At 42.7% G+C, this 19,770-nt stretch overlaps 1 protein-coding gene across 2 annotated transcripts; it reads left to right on the forward strand.

Moving 5' to 3' along the window:
* The first annotated feature begins 1,832 nt into the window (after positions 1-1,832).
* Positions 1,833-6,754, forward strand: FOXL2 (forkhead box L2). Of its 2 annotated transcripts, none has more exons than XM_065558072.1 (2): positions 1,833-1,956; positions 4,358-6,754. In XM_065558072.1, the coding sequence occupies exon 2, from the start codon at positions 4,746-4,748 to the stop codon at positions 5,649-5,651; it is 906 nt and encodes a 301-aa protein (XP_065414144.1). In that variant the 5' UTR covers positions 1,833-1,956; positions 4,358-4,745; the 3' UTR covers positions 5,652-6,754. The 2 variants fall into 2 exon arrangements, with proteins under 2 accessions (XP_065414144.1, XP_005282573.1); XM_005282516.4 differs by having other exon boundaries at positions 1,924-2,060.
* The last annotated feature ends 13,016 nt before the right edge of the window (positions 6,755-19,770 follow it).

Raw genomic sequence — 19,770 nt, forward strand, 5'->3', positions numbered from 1 at the left:
AACTGTTCTGCAAGACTTCAGCAAAAATCGCTTTGATATATTCGATTGTCTATTAAAAACAGCGGTACCCGATTTTAATGTAATAGACAGCCCATCTGCCTTCTTGCAAGCCGCTTTTCGGCACTGGTTTCCAAGTTAAATATGGTGCATTTTATTTAGAGACTAAATCCGTTGCTGTCCATCAAAAGCGGGGTTGGCGTTAATCTCAGCAGTTTGTACACTCTTGTTCGGCATTCCAAGTGTCTTGTGGTTTATGTTCCAGATTAGGAGAAAAGAAAATAGATATTTAGAACCAATTCAGGGCACAATTATTAATTGCGCTACATTTGTCTGTATTTAAGCATTTCCTTGTAATGACAGAGACACAGCCTGTGCAAATTTCCACTATACAATAAAGCGTTTTTATTTAAAATGGAGGCATTGTGATTGGCTACATTGCCTGTCGGCGGATTGTAATTTCGCAGGCTGAAGGGTTTAAATCTTGGGTTTAGCATAAACCATCAATTAAATCGATTCCTTGCTTGCGACTTCTTAGCAACTCCGAACAGTTAGAATATTTTAAAAACTCTACAGGAAAACCAGAAAGTCTTTTTAAAAACCGATTCTTGCGAATTGCTTTGATTGTCATCGTGTGTCGGATTCTTTTTAAATTTACACCAGATTTGATCTTAATATCCTGATCCAGATCAAATATGATATAACACTTTTTCTCACCAGAATAAATCAGTCTCTGTCAATCCTTCTGACTGAGAGTAAGTAATATTTCCTGAGACAGGGTTATTTAAATAAAAGAGATTTCCCTTTTCACCGTTTCCTGAATTGTGGCTTCATTCTAGGAGGGAATTTCTTATCAATATCGTTCCAATGCTCTACACCTTACAATGAAGATCTGATAGTCAGTAATATAATCTAAAGATACACGGAACTGAGGCCAGATCCTTCCATTGAAGTCTATGAAAGTTTTGCCACTCGCTCTAAGGGAGCGGAATCAGGTCCTTGCAAATATTTCAGTATATAAATTGCCTTCAGTCCGCCCCCGTCCCCCGTCCATTTACTGTATACCTTGAACTTTGCCCAGGGAAATTGCTCTGTGTGTTTCTTCATTTGTTTTGTCTGAGTTTATTACAATTACACAGGGCTTAGAAAGTGACAATGTAAAGAAACTGGCTATCCGTGATCATCGTTAATTCAGTTGACACTGAAACAGACATACGAATATTCAAACTGAAGTTCTGTGCTCTCTGAGCTGCAACATGACATTGATCGCGTAGGCAGAACTCCATACTGAAGCTCCCTGTTTAAATGTCAATGGTGTAGAAAGCCTCTGTGTTACTTACATTTCTCTTGTGTTGTCAGAATGGACACATTCCTAGCAATCACCGTAAAAGCCTCTAATATTTTAGATCTCGGTTAATTATAGCGTTAAAATGACCAGGAAAAAAAGCTGAACGACTCATTTATTACCATGTTTTTGTCTCCGAGTAGGCTCTAATTGACACTGGTGAGATTTGAGTGAACAGCACCAAAGAAATAATTTCTGTTCTCTCCTAGTGCCTGGGTTTAATAGCAACATTTAATTAGCAGGGTGCAGGCAAATGTTCTGGGCAGACCACAATATACTCACCTTCTCTGCTACTGAAACCTGCTGCACATTTCCTACCTCTGTACTAGGAGTCTACCGCTCGATTTGATCTTAAATCCCACTTGGTGAGGCTGTCAAAAAAGAAATACCTAGGATAGCAAAGTTTCCTCTTCCACAGAGTGAATCCTTTAAAAGAGCCGTGCGCTCAGTTTAAGAGCAGAAAGGGGAGGAATCTGCAATTTGGAGGAGGTGATGACACACAGAACAATGCTGTTACACCTGCACCAGCTCTGGCTGCGGAAATGCCTGCGAGGAAGAGCAAGCAGGCCTGCATGGGTGGTCAGAAGAAATAGATAGCCCAAACACCACAGAGAGTAAGAGACCTCTACGAGTGAACACAGAATCCCCATGCAGCAAACCTAAGTGCTCCGGACGCACAGCTGTCTCCCAGCTTCGTTTTCCCTTGGATACAAAGAATGTTCGTGTTTTAACCTAATGGAAAATCTTGGCTTGTTTACTTGGGAAGATGCACGTGGGCGATTAATTAGGAAATGAGTCGCTAATGTTATTTCTCTATATTAACGACACATCGGCGTTCAAGAAAAGCCAAGCGTATATAATGTAGATATAAAATATACACACATAAGATATACGTTCCCCATATATGTATATATATTTATATTTATGTAAATATTTTGTGTCATTATTTTTCGTAACCACATTTGTACTCAGCAGGATTACAGTTTTTAAAGATCATATATTTTCCTGAAAATGTGTAATATAATTTGTGTATATATACTGAATGTTTTATACTTGTATTGAAATGTTGTTCTGAGTTTTTTAAATGTATCTGTACATAGACTGGCATTCGTGTGTCTATATTATGAATGGCAGCATACACAAGGGTGTGTGTACATATACGGCGGTCTATAGGTGAGTACAGAGAAATCTAGAGATGCAGATAAACATATCTATAGATGTAATTATAAACTATATCAGGAGCTACACATTAGACGCGTGCAGGAATATATGCTCTTGAAGAACTGCAATCCTCCGGGGTACAAATGTGGTTACGAAAAATGATGCGGCAAACCCGCGGCGGCTGGAGGGAAACGGAGCTTTGCAGTGATTCCCCTTTGTGTCTGCAGTTCAAGAAAGTTAACGCTGCGGTTATAAAGAAAGATGCTCCGTACCATCCTGAGCCTGTGGAATTGGGGGAAGCTGCGAGATGGTTAACTATAGGGCTCACTAATCCTGCACTCCGAGAAAACCCACTAGAGACCGAGAGTTTTTCCGAGCAAGTTCTGCAAGGTCACTGTTTTCTAAGTTAAAAGGAAGCTCATAGCAAGAATTAAATATGTGCATAAAAATGCTAGGAGACTTATTTTTAACCAGATCTTCGCATTTTGATGCGCACACTCTTTGGACAACCTAGTTTTCAAGGATTGGTTCAGGAGAGCCGAAGTTTGTAAACACAGGTAGCTGTAATTATAAATGACGGCTCAATATTTAAAATGGCAGCGAAGGAGCAACAAGGAGCCTCGAATTTAGAAAATAAGCAGGCGAGTCCTCGTGCATTGTTCCTTAGAACCAAATCGAATAATTGCTTGCAAGTCATCACAAAATAACGTTTTAAGTAATCCCCCTCCCCATTTGTGCGACTGCAAATGGAGCAGCCTTCGTGACCGACTATTTTTTGTGCAATACCTTTGAGACGCTTCTGCAGGGTGGCCAGTGCACGCTTCCTTCTTGCTGCTCAGAGTCGCTTTACCTGAAGATAAAAAAGGGAGATAAAACTGTCAAAGGCACATAGAAAATTCCAGTTAACCGAGGGAAAACAGTTCAACTGTGTAGTCTGGATCTCTCCTAGAAAAGATTCCACCCTATAATCTCCCCCCCAGTCCCTTCCTAGCCTCCTTTTGTTCGCTCATCTGCGGGGCCCTTTAGGGTTTGTAGGTAAACAAGCGCAGTCTGTTTTCGATCACATTTTTATGCTCTGGGTGAAGAAAGCCCTGCTCCGTCCTGGACCCGATCCTTCAGCCTTTACTCTTTTAATTCCGTGTTTTTTACTCGTGTGTGGAAGGGCTGCGAGAACCGAGCCCCGTTTTCTTGTGCAACAGATTTAACAGGTGTGGGTTGGGATTTTGTTTGTTTTTACTTTTTTCGACTGTAATCAGTTATCTGGGCACTGTGCCAGGACTCTAGTGAGTATAAATGCAAATGTATATATAGACATAGACATCTGAGAATGGAGAAAGAGTACCCTGTATCACAATCAGTTCCCACTTACAGCTATTGATTTCAGTGTAGGGCTGTGGATTCGGTTTCTAGGCTGGGAGTGGAAGTTTGCAGCTTACTGCACAGTAGGCATGTTTGAGCTCACTTCCCTGGTGCTAAAATGAATGCCTGTGCCAGCCAAACCCAAATAACGTGGTAGGTTTGCAATGAAATTTGGTAGCTTCCTTTTACTGCTGATAGTATGGTAGCCTTCAGAACCTCATGTTACTATAGTACTTAGCATTTTCCACTCACTTAACTGGACATCTGGGTAATAATTTATCCACCTTTCACTGAGAGATCATCTCTGTCTATCAGGACTTCCTCAAAATCTCCATCTGAGACAATTATTCAAAACTGTAGCAGAGAAAGTTGCGAGAAGATTTCTTAAAAATCAAATGTGAAATATGTTAATAGATCGAGAACGTTTAATTTAAATATACGTGGCCATTTGATTTTTCAGTTTAATACCCACTCTTTCTCTCCTTTTGCTAATAGGCTAATCACTGGGGTTTAATTACGAATTAGAAATGAACTCGACCGTGCCTCGCTGGCTCCCCCGCTATAGGGGAAAGGGTTCCTGACGAAAGCGGAACTTACAAATCAGAAAAGAGCAAGTCCTTGAGTGCATTGGAAATCTGAGCCTCCGGAGCCAGAGACGCGTTGCTGTCTCTTGAAAAACAGGCAGGGCTAAGAGAGAAACTTTCCCAGCTCCTAAGGGAAAGCGGCTCCGAGTATCAGCTGGCTCTGGGCGCAAGTTTGATCCAAATCAATACCAAGAAGGGACTGACTCTGAGCCTCTGCCGGTGGGACTGGGCTTCAAGCAGCCCAGCAAGCAGGAAAGCTGGTTCTTTTCCCCCTGGGAAGAAGTGTGGACTTGGGTGCCATGATGGCCAGCTACCAGGACCCCGAGGAGGACCCCGTAGCCCTGATGGCTCATGACACCAACGCCAGCAAGGAGGCCGAGCGAGCCAAGGACGAGCTGAGTCCGGAGAAGGGGGCCGAGAAGCCGGACCCCTCTCAGAAGCCCCCCTACTCCTACGTAGCTCTGATCGCCATGGCCATCCGGGAGAGCGCCGAGAAGCGGCTCACGCTGTCCGGCATCTACCAGTACATCATCAGCAAGTTCCCCTTCTACGAGAAGAACAAGAAGGGCTGGCAGAACAGCATCCGCCACAACCTGAGCCTCAACGAGTGCTTCATCAAGGTGCCCCGCGAGGGGGGCGGCGAGCGCAAGGGCAACTACTGGACGCTGGACCCGGCCTGCGAGGACATGTTCGAGAAGGGCAACTACCGACGGCGGCGGAGGATGAAGAGACCCTTCAGGCCGCCCCCGACCCACTTCCAGCCGGGCAAGACCCTCTTCAGCAGCGACAGCTACGGCTACCTCTCCCCGCCCAAGTACCTGCAGTCCGGCTTCATGAACAACTCGTGGCCGCTGGCCCAGCCGCCCGCGCCAATGTCCTACGCCTCCTGCCAGCTGGCCGGCGGCAACGTCAGCCCCGTCAACGTGAAAGGACTGTCGGCCCCGGCCTCCTACGGCCCCTACTCCCGGGTGCAGGGCATGGCCCTGCCCGGCATGGTGAACTCCTACAACGGCATGAGCCACCATCACCACCACCCGCAGCAGCTCAGCCCCGCCAGCCCCGCGCCGCCTGCCGCCCCGGCCCCCAACGGAGCCGGCCTCCAGTTCGCCTGCGCCCGCCAGCCCGCCGAGCTCTCCATGATGCACTGTTCCTATTGGGACCACGACAGCAAACACAGCGCCTTGCACTCCCGGATAGACATCTAGAGACCCCCGCCCTCCTGTCTGTCTGTCTCTTGTTTCTCCTCTGTAGTGGCGGATTTGTCTAAAGTGCTCTCTGTGCCAAAAATGGGTACAGCGGGAAAATGTAAGCCCTGCTCCGCGGTTGGTTGAAGGCAGTGTAAGTGTTGAACTTTAAAAACCCTCTAGCTGCAGCGAGAGATCTGTGTGATCCTGTTGGAGTGTAAGGTTATCAAGCGGTGGCCGGTTTGTCTGACTTATAAGGGGCGGGGGAGGGGGAGACTGACTTTTCTTTTTAAAGCATGCCATTCAAAATACACAGTTTTGTCCTCAAACGTATACTCCATTTTGTAATTTGGCACTATTATTTTTGGACATTGAGGAAAGTAAACTGGGGGGAAATAGAAAAACCACCAATTCGATCTCCGCTAATTGTAGATTTGTTGCTGGGACAGGCCTATCCGCTGTGTATCACGGGACTTTTATAGTCTGGAAAGAATTGCACTTCTTCAAAGTTCTGTCCTTCTGTCAAAATAGTACTTACTTGGGAACTGTTTTTTAAAGCAGAACGCATGCCTACATTTCATAGCAATGCTGTTGGTATTTGAAACAAACAAAAAATAACAAGAGTAACTTGTGAAATATGTCGGCAGTGATATAGATATATGTATATTAAAGTAGAAAATGTCCTGTGAGGTCTTAAGAGTAATTTTATACAGGTCTAAAATAATATTTTGAAGTTATAAGAAAAAAAGACGGTTTCCTATAATAATTGGGATTTTTTCCATGCGCATTATTATTATTAAATAAAAATTAAATTTTATCTTCATATTTTTGACCAAAAACCTCCTGGCCCCAAATGGAATCTTTGGTAGGTTCTGCGTTTAACTGCTCAGCATCTTTCTTACAAAGTTTTGGTCCTCCGACTTTAAATAGATTAATGTGAAAAACATAGATGTTTATAAATATTGGGGCCAGTTCATAGCGATTTTATAAATGTTTATGTAAGCTGATAGATACTAAGGCATAGTACCATTTTTGGGACCAACTTTTCTAGAGTAAACTAGCACTTTTATTGTATTTTCTAGCATTGTAAAGTCTCCAATAAAATGTTTTTTTCTTTCTTTTAATATTGTTTTATTTTCCTTCAGTCCTGCGTGCTCCACTGCTGATATGCAAATCCATTGAGAGATTCAATGCAAACTATTTTAATTGGCTTGAGTAGTTGCAGAGATTCTTAACAGACTAATATAAAATGCAAAAAAAAAATGATGTAATCAGGGATAGCATTGTGTATAATACCCATCTAGATAGACTTGTGTAGAGTATACACAGTTTACATGCTGATTACCCACGCTTGATATTTTTATTCCAAGTCTAAATAATTGAAATGTTCTAAGCAGCCAAAACTTAATAATTCTGTTTTTAAAATATACTGAAGACAGTCTTTCTTTTCTTTGTTGTCATGCAGAAATATTAAACTTTAGTCTCTTTCCTATATCCAGAGTCTGATCCTGCACTCCTAACGCAGACAAAACTCCACCTGAAGTTCTTTAGCTTCGTTGGGAGTTTTGTTTGAGTAATGATTCCCAGATCCGGCCTTAAAGGGTATTATGCTTTCACAAAGCCAGTCATTTTGAGCCGCTCCAAAATATCCAGCAGAACAGAGTAACAACTGCATTGATTTCACTGCTCTTCTGCGATCATATTTGCAGAGGTAGATAATACGGATTTCGTGTCCTCTTTTGGAGCTGTGGTAATGTAGGAATAAACAGCTGTGCTTTTTGGATTAAGCTGATAACAAATTCGAACCCCAGTTTGACTCTTTCCTCTTCTGCTAAGAGTAACAATCCCTTAAAGGAAAACTACACTGCTTGCATAACTGATAAATGTAACAATTCAAAAAGCTATTAAATTATGCCGGAGACATGTCAAAATTGTTTTGTTATTGGAAGGTACTTGGAAAGCATATCCTCTTTAAAATACTGTGCATTCTTTACATGCCCGCTGTTTGTTGTGACTTAGAAAGCATCTAAACAGCAATTCAGTAATGCAAATAATATTATCTGCTTTGGCAGCTGCATTACTCAAAATGTTACAAGGTGGCAGTGCATCCTTTTTTGTAACCCCAGGCATCCGAATTTTATTTGTCCTCGGAACCTGACACTATAGTATTTACTCTACGATGTTGGTGGTTATGATAGCAGCTGTTTCTGGGCCTTGACTTTGCTTTAAAGTCTGTCTATACGTGCTGGCGACAGATACCTTCCTTGGTTATGCAATGTATTCTTGCGAGTTAAATGGAGACTGAGCAAAGAAATTCTTGATCAGGATAAAGTTACTTCCCATCGATTTCTAATTAACGAAGGACCATGAATGCATAGTGCAGTGAAGATATAGGAGGTTAGTTTTGTCATTGTTTTATTAGATCTGTTATTCCTACCGGTAGCAATGGAGTCCCTCCCTCCCACCTTCTAATTTAATGGGATCTCTTTAGCACGAAAGGAATAATGTAGATAGGTAAATCAGAGTGACTGAAAAGTATCAATAACCTGGCGTGTTTGTGTTAGTGACTGTCCTCATTTAAAAACCTACAGTTTGTTTTAAAAAGCGAGGTGTTTTCAAAATCCTCTCCTTTCTTGAACGAAAAAAACATAACCCTGACTGAAAGTTTGACTGCATGCAGAAATGCTGTAATAATCCTTTATACTAAACAGGTCAGGGTTAAATTATAAGAGATGAATATAATTAGATACCATTTCACAACACAACATACGTAGAAATTATTATTTTATTATATTTGTGCAATGTTAAACTAGTGAGGGTTTGAGTGTGACAAATTATGGAGCAATGTCCCATAACTACATTATTGGGGACCGAGCTGGAAGAAAGCCTAGTACAGACTGAAATTTCAGCAACAAAATAAGGGGGCTGAGGTATGCCGAAGTTCCCAACTCCTGAGTTCTGTTTAGCCTACTCACAGCTTGCTAACACGTAGCACTGGTGTGAATGGCATTTCTGACTTATGCAATAGTGTCCAAAAGAGACATTCTGATTACAAGGACTTCCTAATCTTCCTTAAAATCAGTTCAGTGATGCAGTTTCCTCTCTGTGTAATACCCTTCCATTTTGTCCGTGGGCCTTTGCAGACTCTCTGCGGGGGATAAAGATGCAGCTCTTAATACAAAAAGAGAGCTTTCCCTTTATTTTCAAGAAACTTTGCTTCCACCTAAAATAAGCCCCTAGATAACATTCCACTGTCAGGCGTTCAGAAGGTAGTTCCCCCTGTCAACAAAGACTGGCAGTCTAGCATTATTAACAATGTCTCTTACAAAATAACGTTCGCCCCTGCATCCGAGATCTGTTATCAGATGCACAGGAAGAGGCCAGCCTTGCATTCTTGACGCATCCAAACCTCAATGCCCAAAGAAGCCTCGATATAGACGGCACACGCACAGCTTATGTGCAACTGTAAATTCCTGTGGTTTTGGTGCTCCTTGTGTGTGTGGAGAAAATCAAGATTAATACAATCAGCACAGGCCTGTGTATCTGAATAGTATCTCCTTGAATGCTTCATTTGATAGATTACTGCTTATATCCAAGCATACCTACCCTTTTCTTGTTTCTGGCAGAGTAATGGCTGCGAAGCCTTGCCAATGAAATGTTTTTAGGATTAAGCAACCACCTGCACGTTTTTAGTCCCAAATTAGGCCAAAAGATGCCTCAGGCTAGGAAAGCCCTTGCAGTCATAGTGAATATAGTATATTCTGTGGTGGGATAAAACACATACACACACACGAAGAAAAAAGGGAGGGGGGGCAAAATATCCTTTGGTGTAACTTCACTGGTGTCAATTTGCCCAGGAACAATGAAGGAGGTATTAGGGAATACTTGTAAGGGTTGGAACAAATTGTAGCCAATATTCTATGCTTCTGAGCTCTTTAAAATGACACTGACCTTGATCTCAAAATGAGATTTACATCCTTCAGCCATCAGCTTTTTCTCTTTCAAAGTGGCCTTCACCAAAATGCCTTTTCATCTTGTAAAATGCACACAAGTCACCTTCGTTAGGGAGCTACAAATTCCGCCATGACCAAATCTTATTTGGCAGTAAATTCCTGACACTCTTATTAGGGTGAACTTTCTAACGCAGATGTTCTGCCTATCGCTGATGGGGCTGGGATTGGAAATAAAATAGTAGATTTGGTGATTGATCCTGCGCTCCCTTTGCCGTCAATGGGAGCTCAGCCTGGCAAGCGACTGCAGAATCAGGCCCCCGTTTCGTAATGCATTGTGAGACCATCTGCGTTCATCCCATTTATTTTTGTTCGAGCCTTTTCACTTTTGACAGAGGGGGGGGGGGGGGGAAGGGACCATTAAAACTAATATCCGTAGAGGAAATATTATTTAGTGCATACGCACGTCTGAATGTTTTCATTGCACTGTGCAGCCTTTACCATAGTGTCTTCATTTGCCATAGTGTGTTCGATTTACCTTTAGTGGGCCCGATCCAACGCCTATTGATGTCAGTGGGAGTCTTTCCTTTTGAGCTCCAGGGGCTTTAGATCGATTTTTAGGTTGCAGAGTCTATTTTTGTTTGTTTTAGTTTTGACCTAATGTAAGTTTTCACTCCAGTGGTTGCAGATAGCAGCCCTCAGTATTTTAGCACAGCTGGGGACAAAATATTATAACAAATACGGATGAGAGGAGAGTCTGAAAAAACTCTATTTCTTTACGGGCAGGAGCATAGATGTATTGAGTCGGCAGTGAAATATTGTAAGCGGCCTAGGTACTCAGGAAACCACTGTAAGTACATAGATGGACTCTTCCTAGGAGTGGACTGTAGGAAAATCAGGATGCAAATCTGGAGGGAAAAAAGGAAACGAAGCAGCGTTGTCTGTGCCTCTTACAGGTCCCCGGGGGTTAACGTGGACAATATAGATCCGGACAGTTGCGCTGGCTGTCACTGTGTTTGTGTCTCTCTGTGTCACCCACACAAATATGTGCATCTGCAACATACCTAAGCTGTATTAACTGCCCCTTTCCTTCTCGAGGCTGCATTTGTTTAGAGCTTAGTCTGAAGGTGAAGTGAGTGTTTACCAGAGTTTCCTCTGTGGATTTAAAGGACCTGATCCAAAGCCCATTGTAGCCAATGGAAAGTGCCGCCTTTGACTTGGCTAGGTTTTGGATCTGTCTCCTAACGCGGAGGAGTTTATGACTCTCAGCAAAACACGTGGTATATCTGATTTCCACCTATTTCTGGTTTGTTTGAGCTCTATGTTTTGTAAGCAGATTTATACAAATTGTTCAGAATAACGATGGCACATTTTGAAATGATAAATTATTAAAACTGTAGTAGGGGTGATGTGTAGAAGACCTAGACATAGCATTTTAATATCTTGTTCTTCTTTTTTTAATGCCTTAGGTTCCCCCCATGCAATTTGAAGTATTTTTGTGGGGACCGATCTAGATCTTATAGACAAAATGACGTAGTAAGGCGTTACAAAAATATCGAAATAAAGGGGGATGTCATAGTTCGATTATTTCTTCTAGAAGAAGAAAAACTGGCTAGAAGCAGCAGCTAAACGGCATTGTCATGCCAGATACGGATAAAATCTGGGTCCGATTATTTCATTATTATGAATGTTGTTTTTCATGTATCGTTATTATAGAATATTAATGTAGCAGTATCTTCTTTTTGCCCCCACGCTAGTGGTCAGATCCTGGCTTCCATTTGGACACAGATCCTCCGCATCTCTTTTGAAGAGTTCTGCTTTTAAAGCTGCTGATAGGACATGGCTAGGTATTATTGTGGTGCGATCGTTTTAACTAACCAGTGCAGTGGCTTTGCATAGATTTCATTTACTGTTGTGAGCGAGAGACGCTAGATGGATAAAGTATCCGGGGGTAGCCGTGTTAGTCTGTATCCACAAAAACAACAAGGAGTCGGGTGGCACCTTAAAGACTAACAGATTTATTTGGGCATAAGATTTCGTGGGTAAAAAAAAAACACTTCTTCAGAGCCCAAATAAATCTGTTAGTCTTTAAGGTGCCACCGTACTCCTTGTTGTTTAGATGGATAAAGTGCTGTTAGTGGAACATCTATAATTAGTCTTTAGTAAGCCAAATAACGGATAGCCAGGAGATATTCCACCAAAATACCCTAATGATAATCTGTTGGATTATCACATGAGGTTTTTTGTTTTACTTACTTACACTAGTCCTAACCTAACATTAATACTGTAGGGCGGGTTAGGATCGGATAACTGCAAAACTAGCTTCAGAAATCACAAGACAAAACAGTCCAAGGCATAGCTTAGTACAGTACATTAATGTTGTGCGTGTTATTTTAAAATATCCAGCTTCTGCTGAGCCCTGAAATCAAGCACGGGAGTGAAAATCAGAAAAGCCATTGATCCTGTTTGTTTGCTTGCTTGTTCATCAAACTATGAGAGATGCAATAAAAATGCTTGGTATTACACCAACTGCTCTTTAGCCCATTCAACTGGTCCTAGTCAGTCCATGATCGATATTTTAAATATTGAATGATTGTTTCCTTTGATACTATTTTCAATTTTAAAGTAAACCCGACATGTGTATTCTAATAAGAACAGGTCTGAGTTCTTATATTAAAACCTGAAAATATTAGAAACTAGAGTTTTACACTAAGGAATCTTTTATGGTAGTTTTGCTTCCAAGATTACCTATCTAAAATGACCACAGACGATTAAAAATATCACTCTACGAGATATAGCATATGCTGGCGGTTTTCTCATTAAATAAAGAACGGTGAATACTAAAGTTGTGATCTAAAAGCACAGAGGTGTCACGCCTGCTTCTGTAAAGGTGGTTTCTGCCCTTCTTTAAAAACAGTGTATTCAAAGTCTGGCTTTAAATGTGACTGTACTGAGTCCCTCCTCGCTGGAGCTGGTCAAAGGCTCAGCGTCAGAACTGTTCTTATTTTAAGATTTCCAAGAATTTTTTTTTGCAGTTCAGAAGTGAGCAAAGGGTTCGATTCTGCAGTCCTTACTCGGGCAGGTTTCTCATTAACACGGAGATTTTGCCTTGGTAAAAGCCTGCAGAGTCGGTTCCCAGAAAAAGGAATATTACATGATAGGAAGGGGAGGCGTTTTGTGACTCTCAAAACAAGAGGGCTTTTCTTTTGTGTGCTTGTTTTTGTTTCCCTGAAATTTGAAGCACAGCATGCAGCCTGGCTGTTTCTGGTATTTATAAAGAAATACCTGAAGCTGCCCAGAAGTTGAAAACCTATCTCGCATGGCCTTTGTCATAGTCAGGTAGTGTTAAGCACGTGCGCATTCCTACATAAAGCTCTTAATGAAGAATACAGACCTTGCTGTGTGTATCGGAGTCAGTGCCACACAGGACTAAAAGGGAATACATGTTTGGTCCCCAAATATGGACCAGTAAAGCAGCTATTTTGCTTTGCAGTGTGTGTATTCAATTGACATAGCATAGTTCTGATCTACTGGCTGCATGTTATATAAGAGACACCTTTCCAAAATATATCCACGCTCATGATGCAGGAATCACTGTGTGCATTTCTTTGGCCTGTGTTCTGCAGTGGGTCAGGCTAGATGATCATACTGGTTCCTTCAGGCCTTGCAATCTATTAACGTTGCCCCAAATGTGTAATTACCTGAGAGCTGGAGCTATCCTGACTTCGGGGAAGTCTGTTTTTGTTTGTTTGTTTCTCTTTTTAAACTACTGTAAAAAAGGGAATTAAATACAAAAAAAACTTACAAGTAAGTGGCTACGACATGAAGAAAAACAAAAAGCCAGGAAATTCTAAGTTAAGCCTGACACGGTGTCCTTTTGTCCTTTTGCTCCCCCCACCGCAAGGGGGTTAGATAAGGATGGAGTGTCAGCCTTAACTGTGAATTTCCTGGTTTGTGTGTGATTTGTAAGTACATCATCATCATCCTCACTCCAGCGTCTTTGTGTTTAATGTATATGCAGTTCTGGCCAAGAATCCTTCAGATGCCAGTGAATGTCCCATCTGTAATGTATTTAGATACTTGATAGCTGATACAGTATCTGGAGGAGATGTTACACGTTAGACTTAAAACAATCTTTCCTGCTATTTTTAAATTACTGAGCTAATTATTCCCACCTATGGAAGCTATTTAAGCAGAAGTTTGTTTTTACACTTAATTACATCTCTCCCCGTCGCCCCCCAGTAGAATCTGATCAGTTGCAGCTTCTCAGTCCCCAAACTCGAGTCTCACAAAAATAAGTTCCGATCGGCGATCTGTCTCCTCATACCCCTTTGTCGCTCTGAGTCACTTCGCATTTACAGTAAATCCATTTCCACTCCCAGTCCTAAGAATCTTGCTGGAATTTACATGCTGCCATTCCTGGTACAGTAGGTTGTTTTCATTATCATTTTCTATATCTTATAAACAGAGGTCGCAACTGAAAGTAAACGTTTTCAGTTTATTAACACATTCACCGTGTTACAATTTACTGCGACAATGCCCACTTTCCCTTTTGCGTATCACAGCCCTTAATTTAAATACCCGCAGTTGCTCCTTGCTCTCACAACACATTTAAATCTTCGCGGGAGAAATTAAACCGAGGTGAGCCCCACGTTTGCAAATTTTCGGAACCGTGAATTATTCTTGTAACGCTTTTTTCAAAACAAGGTAGGAGAAAATGCACTATTAATAGGGCTGTAAACAATGTGCACACATACCACTGGGGCATCAGGGCTTTGTGCACTGTGAAAACGGGAGTGCTGGCGTGGGGGTTAGTCACTCAAGGAAATAACACCCAAGCTTTTCTGTGGAAGGCAGAGTGCGAGAAAGGAAAAGCTGTAATTCCCGCTTGAACCTTTTTCTTGACGGCTGTGAATAAAACAAAGCGAGCTACCAGTCAAAACTGAGTAAACCACGGGAAAAAATACAATTCGCTGTGGGGAAGGCGGCGAGGTCTTTCTGGGGTGTTCACCTGTGTGGCTAATAGCAGGGGGTTAGACCTAATTAGTATTGTAGATCTGATCCTCTTTACTTGAACTCTTCAGTGAAGAGCAGATAAATCGCCCTTATGTCTATGATTTCTAACAGACTTAACAACCTATGATCCATTTCCAGCGAGGGAAATTTTCAGAGGTAAAATATCATAAAACATACCAAGTTGCCCGGTTTTAAAGCTCTGAATGACCAGAACGTTATTTTCAAATAAATCCTGTTCCCGCTAGTCACTAGCAAAAACTCCCACTGCGTTCAATGGGAACAGGATTCTTTATTAGCAGCAAACCCCTATCTAAATATCATTTGGTGCAAGGACTGTGTTGAGGTTTCTGGCTAGGAAGCTAGAAGCTTTAGGAGCTCTGAAAAGGATAATTGGATTTTGCTCTCAGTCTGTTTAACTCTGAACCTGAAACTTCTTTCTACTAAATAAAGAGCAACTGAGCTCCCCTACAGACTAGAAAGCCCATTCCGCTGTCCTTGCTCTGGCATGGCTCCCACTGCAGTCTCTGGCTGTCATTTCAGAGAATGACACTTCACCCTGGGTACCGTTAGCTTCCAAGATCCGTTGTTGTTTGTAACGACCAGATACTTTTTTGTGGCAAGCAATTAACTATAACGTTAGACACGTGTGCAACGGTGTTTTGTAAACAGCCAGGCTCCTTGAGTGGTTCCTTTGATTTTAACATTTGTTGGTCAGGCTGCAATCCCTGCCAAATCCAAACTAGACAGGACTACAGTCGCGACTGCGTTCATATTTTAAAAAGTCTCATTTTTGCACCAATCATCAGTGGAAATCCAAATAGACTGCGCTCCAGGGAGTCAACGGAAGCTGTGTCTGCCTGGGGACTGCAGAATCGGATCCTTGCTTCTCTGGAAAACGACTTGTTAGAAGACCGAGTAATCATTTAAAATATTGAACCAGATGCCACCATTCTCTCTCTCTCTCTCTCTCTCTCTCTCTCTCTCTCTCACACACACACACACACACACACACATTCCTGTCTACATTCTGATCACAAGCTCTGGACCGCTCAAAGCAATTTATATGGGTTTGTAGCATTAAAAGGTGAACGTTTTCAAAGGGTCAGCAAGGGAGACTGTGACAGCAAGGGAGACCCAGATGTGATTCCTAAGGAATCTCAGCCTTTGCTAATCCCTGTAGCATTCAAACGATATGAAATAATGTATTTTCTCCACTCTAGCTTGGCCCAAATCATATAAATATTCGCTTCTTAACAAAGGGTCTAAATCTCTCATAGGACACACGAATCCCAAACTCGCTCTAAGTCAAAGCGGAGTTTGTCTTATGGGGGGATTGGGCCCTAACGACTCGACCGTGGGAGATGCGGAGTACCCCTCTGTTCAGGTCAGTACATCCAAGGATCGTGCCCCAAATGCCCGAGCCTGCAATTGTACTCAATTGAGTAATCCTAATTCAGGCGAGTAGCCCCATGGAAGTCAATAGGAGACCGATGGAATTACTCGTTCGAGTGAGGATTAAGATGTTGTAGGATCAGCACTTCAATGTGGAAAAAATCAAGAAGAGGGACTGGGGGGAGGGAGAGACCTTAGCTCATTATTACCCGCTGACACCTTGGCGTTATGTATTGGCTATCAGTGACTCAGTGCTCTGGTGGGTGCATCCGAAATTGAACGTACTAATAACTGCAGGGCTGTAGTAGTTAGATCGGATTCTGAGGGAGGAGGGCTGAGGGAATGATAGCAAGTCCCACTTTATTGATAGTGTAGGCAGACGCTGGTGTGTTTTGGAGAAGTCGGGCTCGGGGCCTGATCCTGCTATCGGCACATTATTCCTGCCTAGATCTAGCACCCCTGCTTCTTGAAGGTCAGGGCTGGCTGCAGCAGCTGCATAGAAATCTCTGTTGCTTTGTCTCTCTGGCCTCCCTACCTGACCTGAAAACAGTCGAGGGATATGATCCTTTAGTTCACCCCCACGATGATCCATCCTCTGTTTAAATCTGATGTAATGCTCTAAATAGCCTTTACAAATATAATTAATTGAGGAAACCTCTCTCATCAACAGCCAGTGGAGATTTTTTTTTAAACTGTTGTGTAAGGACTTTTAATACACTGTTACATAAACGTAGGCGATTGAGGAGACGTTTGGCAGTTTCTGAAGAACTTCCTTTTGGTAACAATACACGAAGGAACGGAAGCAGGCCCATTGACTTCAATAGGATTTTTGTTTGAGCAGGATCGGGAGCAAACCGCCTATTTTAGGTTATTCGAGCTCTTGCAGCGTTTCTTCACCCTCCTAGATGTGGAAGCTTTGAATCAATCTTGCAAGCCTTACTCATGTGAGTAAATCTTCTAGTGAAGTCATACCTGATTAAAGATGGTTTAGGTATGCAAAAGTTGTAGGATCGGGGCCTTTAGGACTACATCATAAACCGTGAAACTTTTTCCTCATATTAATCTGACAGTAACTCCCGATTGGTTCATTTGGATTTGATGTCACAACTAAATTAAGGGAATGGCTGACAAATCACTTGCATAGTATGTCAATCCGATGTAGTGTTGATTGTATGTAGCAACCTTTTCCCCCCTTACTGCAAGGGACTGATATTTAAGAAATGAAGTGAGCTTCTGTATCTGTGCAAACATGCAAGCAATTCAACTACTATTTTGACAAATATAAATAAGGCTGGTGACTTACAGTCGTGTAGCCAGAAAGAGGAGGATTTATTCTCTCAGCTATTCAGCGCACCATGCGGGATCTGACCTTCTCTTACACAGAGAATTTGTCTCAGTTAAAAAGTTACACCCCAGAGTGCAATCTCGCTGTCCCCGCCAAGGTAAACTGCCACTGAAACCAGGAGAAGTTTTGCCTGGATGAAGCTGCAGGATTTTACCCTTGCTATCATTTGCTCTAACTCGTCTCCGAAAATCCAGCAGCCTTTCACTCCGCTCTTCCGTTAGCTGCAGGTCTGTGTGTGTGAGAACATCAGAGCGTTTCTATTTTGGTCGCTTTCTGGGCTCTTACTCTGTGTAATGTCAATACTGCCCTCTACCCGCCACAAACAGCATTTGCACGCAGAATATAACGGCGTCTGTGTGGGTGTGTGCGCGTGGGTGGGGACGTGAACCAACATCGTGAGTATAATGTATAGTGCATTGGGTATCGCAGCGTCAAAACTGGAGCAGATGCTACAATGATGACTAACGTGTGGACTGGGGAATTAATTGCTTATATGGCGACCCCCCACGCCACTAGTCTGTTCCTCCATTGCTGTCACAACATTGTTGTATACCTGTGTGGAGTTGTGCAGTTCGGGGCTTAGCAGGAATATGCTCATAGCTGCAGTCACGTCCTCTTCTAGGGGAGGATGAACAAAGGAGGCGCAAAGCGCGAATCAAGGTGCTTCATATTTTACCTTGCTCTCCCCCCCCCCCCCCCCCTTCCTTGGCTCACGTTGCTGTGTTATCCAGCCTGATTCCTGGCATTCTTGTCCACCTTTTAAGCGGTGAAGAAGTCATTTCCAGTCCCATGGTCCGAGTTTCACCCTGAACTTATTGAAAAGAGAGTGTGGGGTCAGTTCTGTTTATTATACAACCAATTAAAACAGGAAAATATGCAAAGCCCTTCATTCAGAGAGATCCGGCCATTGTTATGTCGAAAATGAGAGTTTTTTTTCCCCTGAAACAAAAAAAATACATTTGTTACTTTTGAAAAGTGTGTGTGTGTGTGTGTGTACTTTCTCTCTCTCTTAAATAATACCTCAATTGACCTACAAGCCGGGGCACGGTTTGAGAAATATTTCACATCTCTCCAGATCTCAATTGCTTTATTTTTATTTTAACTCTTTTTGTGCCAAATCGGAGAATTAGATCCCCACTCCCCAAACTCGCTTTTCCACGTGCAGAGAGATATAGCCAAACCTCCCGTGTCTTCGCTCTTCACATTCACGTGTGTCTGACGCGCCGAGCCCCGTGAAGGTGTAACGCGCTGGGGCTCTCCATAGGCTGGGGGCGCGGCAGAGGCGCGCTCCAGTCCCAGCTTGCAGTGGGCAATTTCCCCTTTCCCTTAGCGCACTGTGATCCCTCATTTTCACCCCTCGGGTTCTGTGCTGTTTCCTGGTGAGTTTTTCTGTGTGGGGGATCCCCTGGCCGGGTGGGCTTTCTCCTGCGTTAAGTACTAACGTGCTTTACAGGGCAGTTTTCAATTAGAGCTAGTGACATCACATCAGCCTTCCCTTATTTAAATCCTTTTGCCTTGTCAGACTGGTGACTCCTCTGTCTTTATAGGGAGTTGTTTTGGAAACCTGAAAACAGAACCCCTCCCCCTCCCAACTCTGCTCTTTCTCCTTCCCCATCTGTTTTTAGGCAGAGGAGTGGAAAATAAATAACATTTTCTTTATTACCTTTAAAGAACAATCAGACAAAACAACAAACACCAGTGGAGGGGGGGTGAGTAAACCCTGATTGTTCAAAGGCTCACTGTTCTCCCAGGAATAGTCCCATTGATTGCAGTTGGGTTATTACAGTAATGTGAGTTTAAGATTTTGGACTAGGATTTAGGCTCTCTAGGTGCAATTCCCAGATCTACCCCAGAGTTCCTGTGTGACTTTGGCAAGTCACTTAGGTCAAATTTTCAAAAGAGGCCTGGGCCAGATTTTCCAAGTGCTCAGAATCTGGAACTGGAGCCAGATTTTTCAGAAAAGCTCAGTAGCCACCTTGTACCCACTGTGCTGAGTTCTCCTGAAAGCTGGGCCAGTAGTTTCTGCTCCCAAATCTGTAAAATGGGGGTAATGTAATGCTTGCATCCTCCTCCTGCCTTCCCTTTGTCTTGCCCATTTAGATGGCAAGCTCTTCGGGGTAGAGTTTGTCTCTTGCATGTGTTTGCACAGCATTAAGCACAATGGGATTCTAGTAATGGTTTCAGCTTCTAGGTGCTACTGCACTATGAATATAAAAAGAATAATGATGGCATATGGAAAGGGTTTGATGCTAGAAATATCAGTGAATGCAAGTAAAAGGAGCCAATATGCATCATTTAAAATGTGGACACATTCCTTTAACCTTCTCCTGTGCTAACCATTTACTGGGTATTGCAACACACAAAAGCAGGGCAGTCAGAGAGAAGATGTCTTTAAGTAGCAATCACCAAAACAATTGCTCAAACTGACCTAATCAAA

Source organism: Chrysemys picta, chromosome 9 (assembly GCF_011386835.1).
Source record: "Chrysemys picta bellii isolate R12L10 chromosome 9, ASM1138683v2, whole genome shotgun sequence".
Classification (NCBI taxonomy): Eukaryota; Metazoa; Chordata; order Testudines; family Emydidae; genus Chrysemys; species Chrysemys picta.

Coding starts and splice junctions, on each gene's coding strand:
- FOXL2 (XM_065558072.1), top strand. CDS start 4,746: ATGATGGCCAGCTACCAGGACCCCGAGGAGGACCCCGTAGCCCTGATG.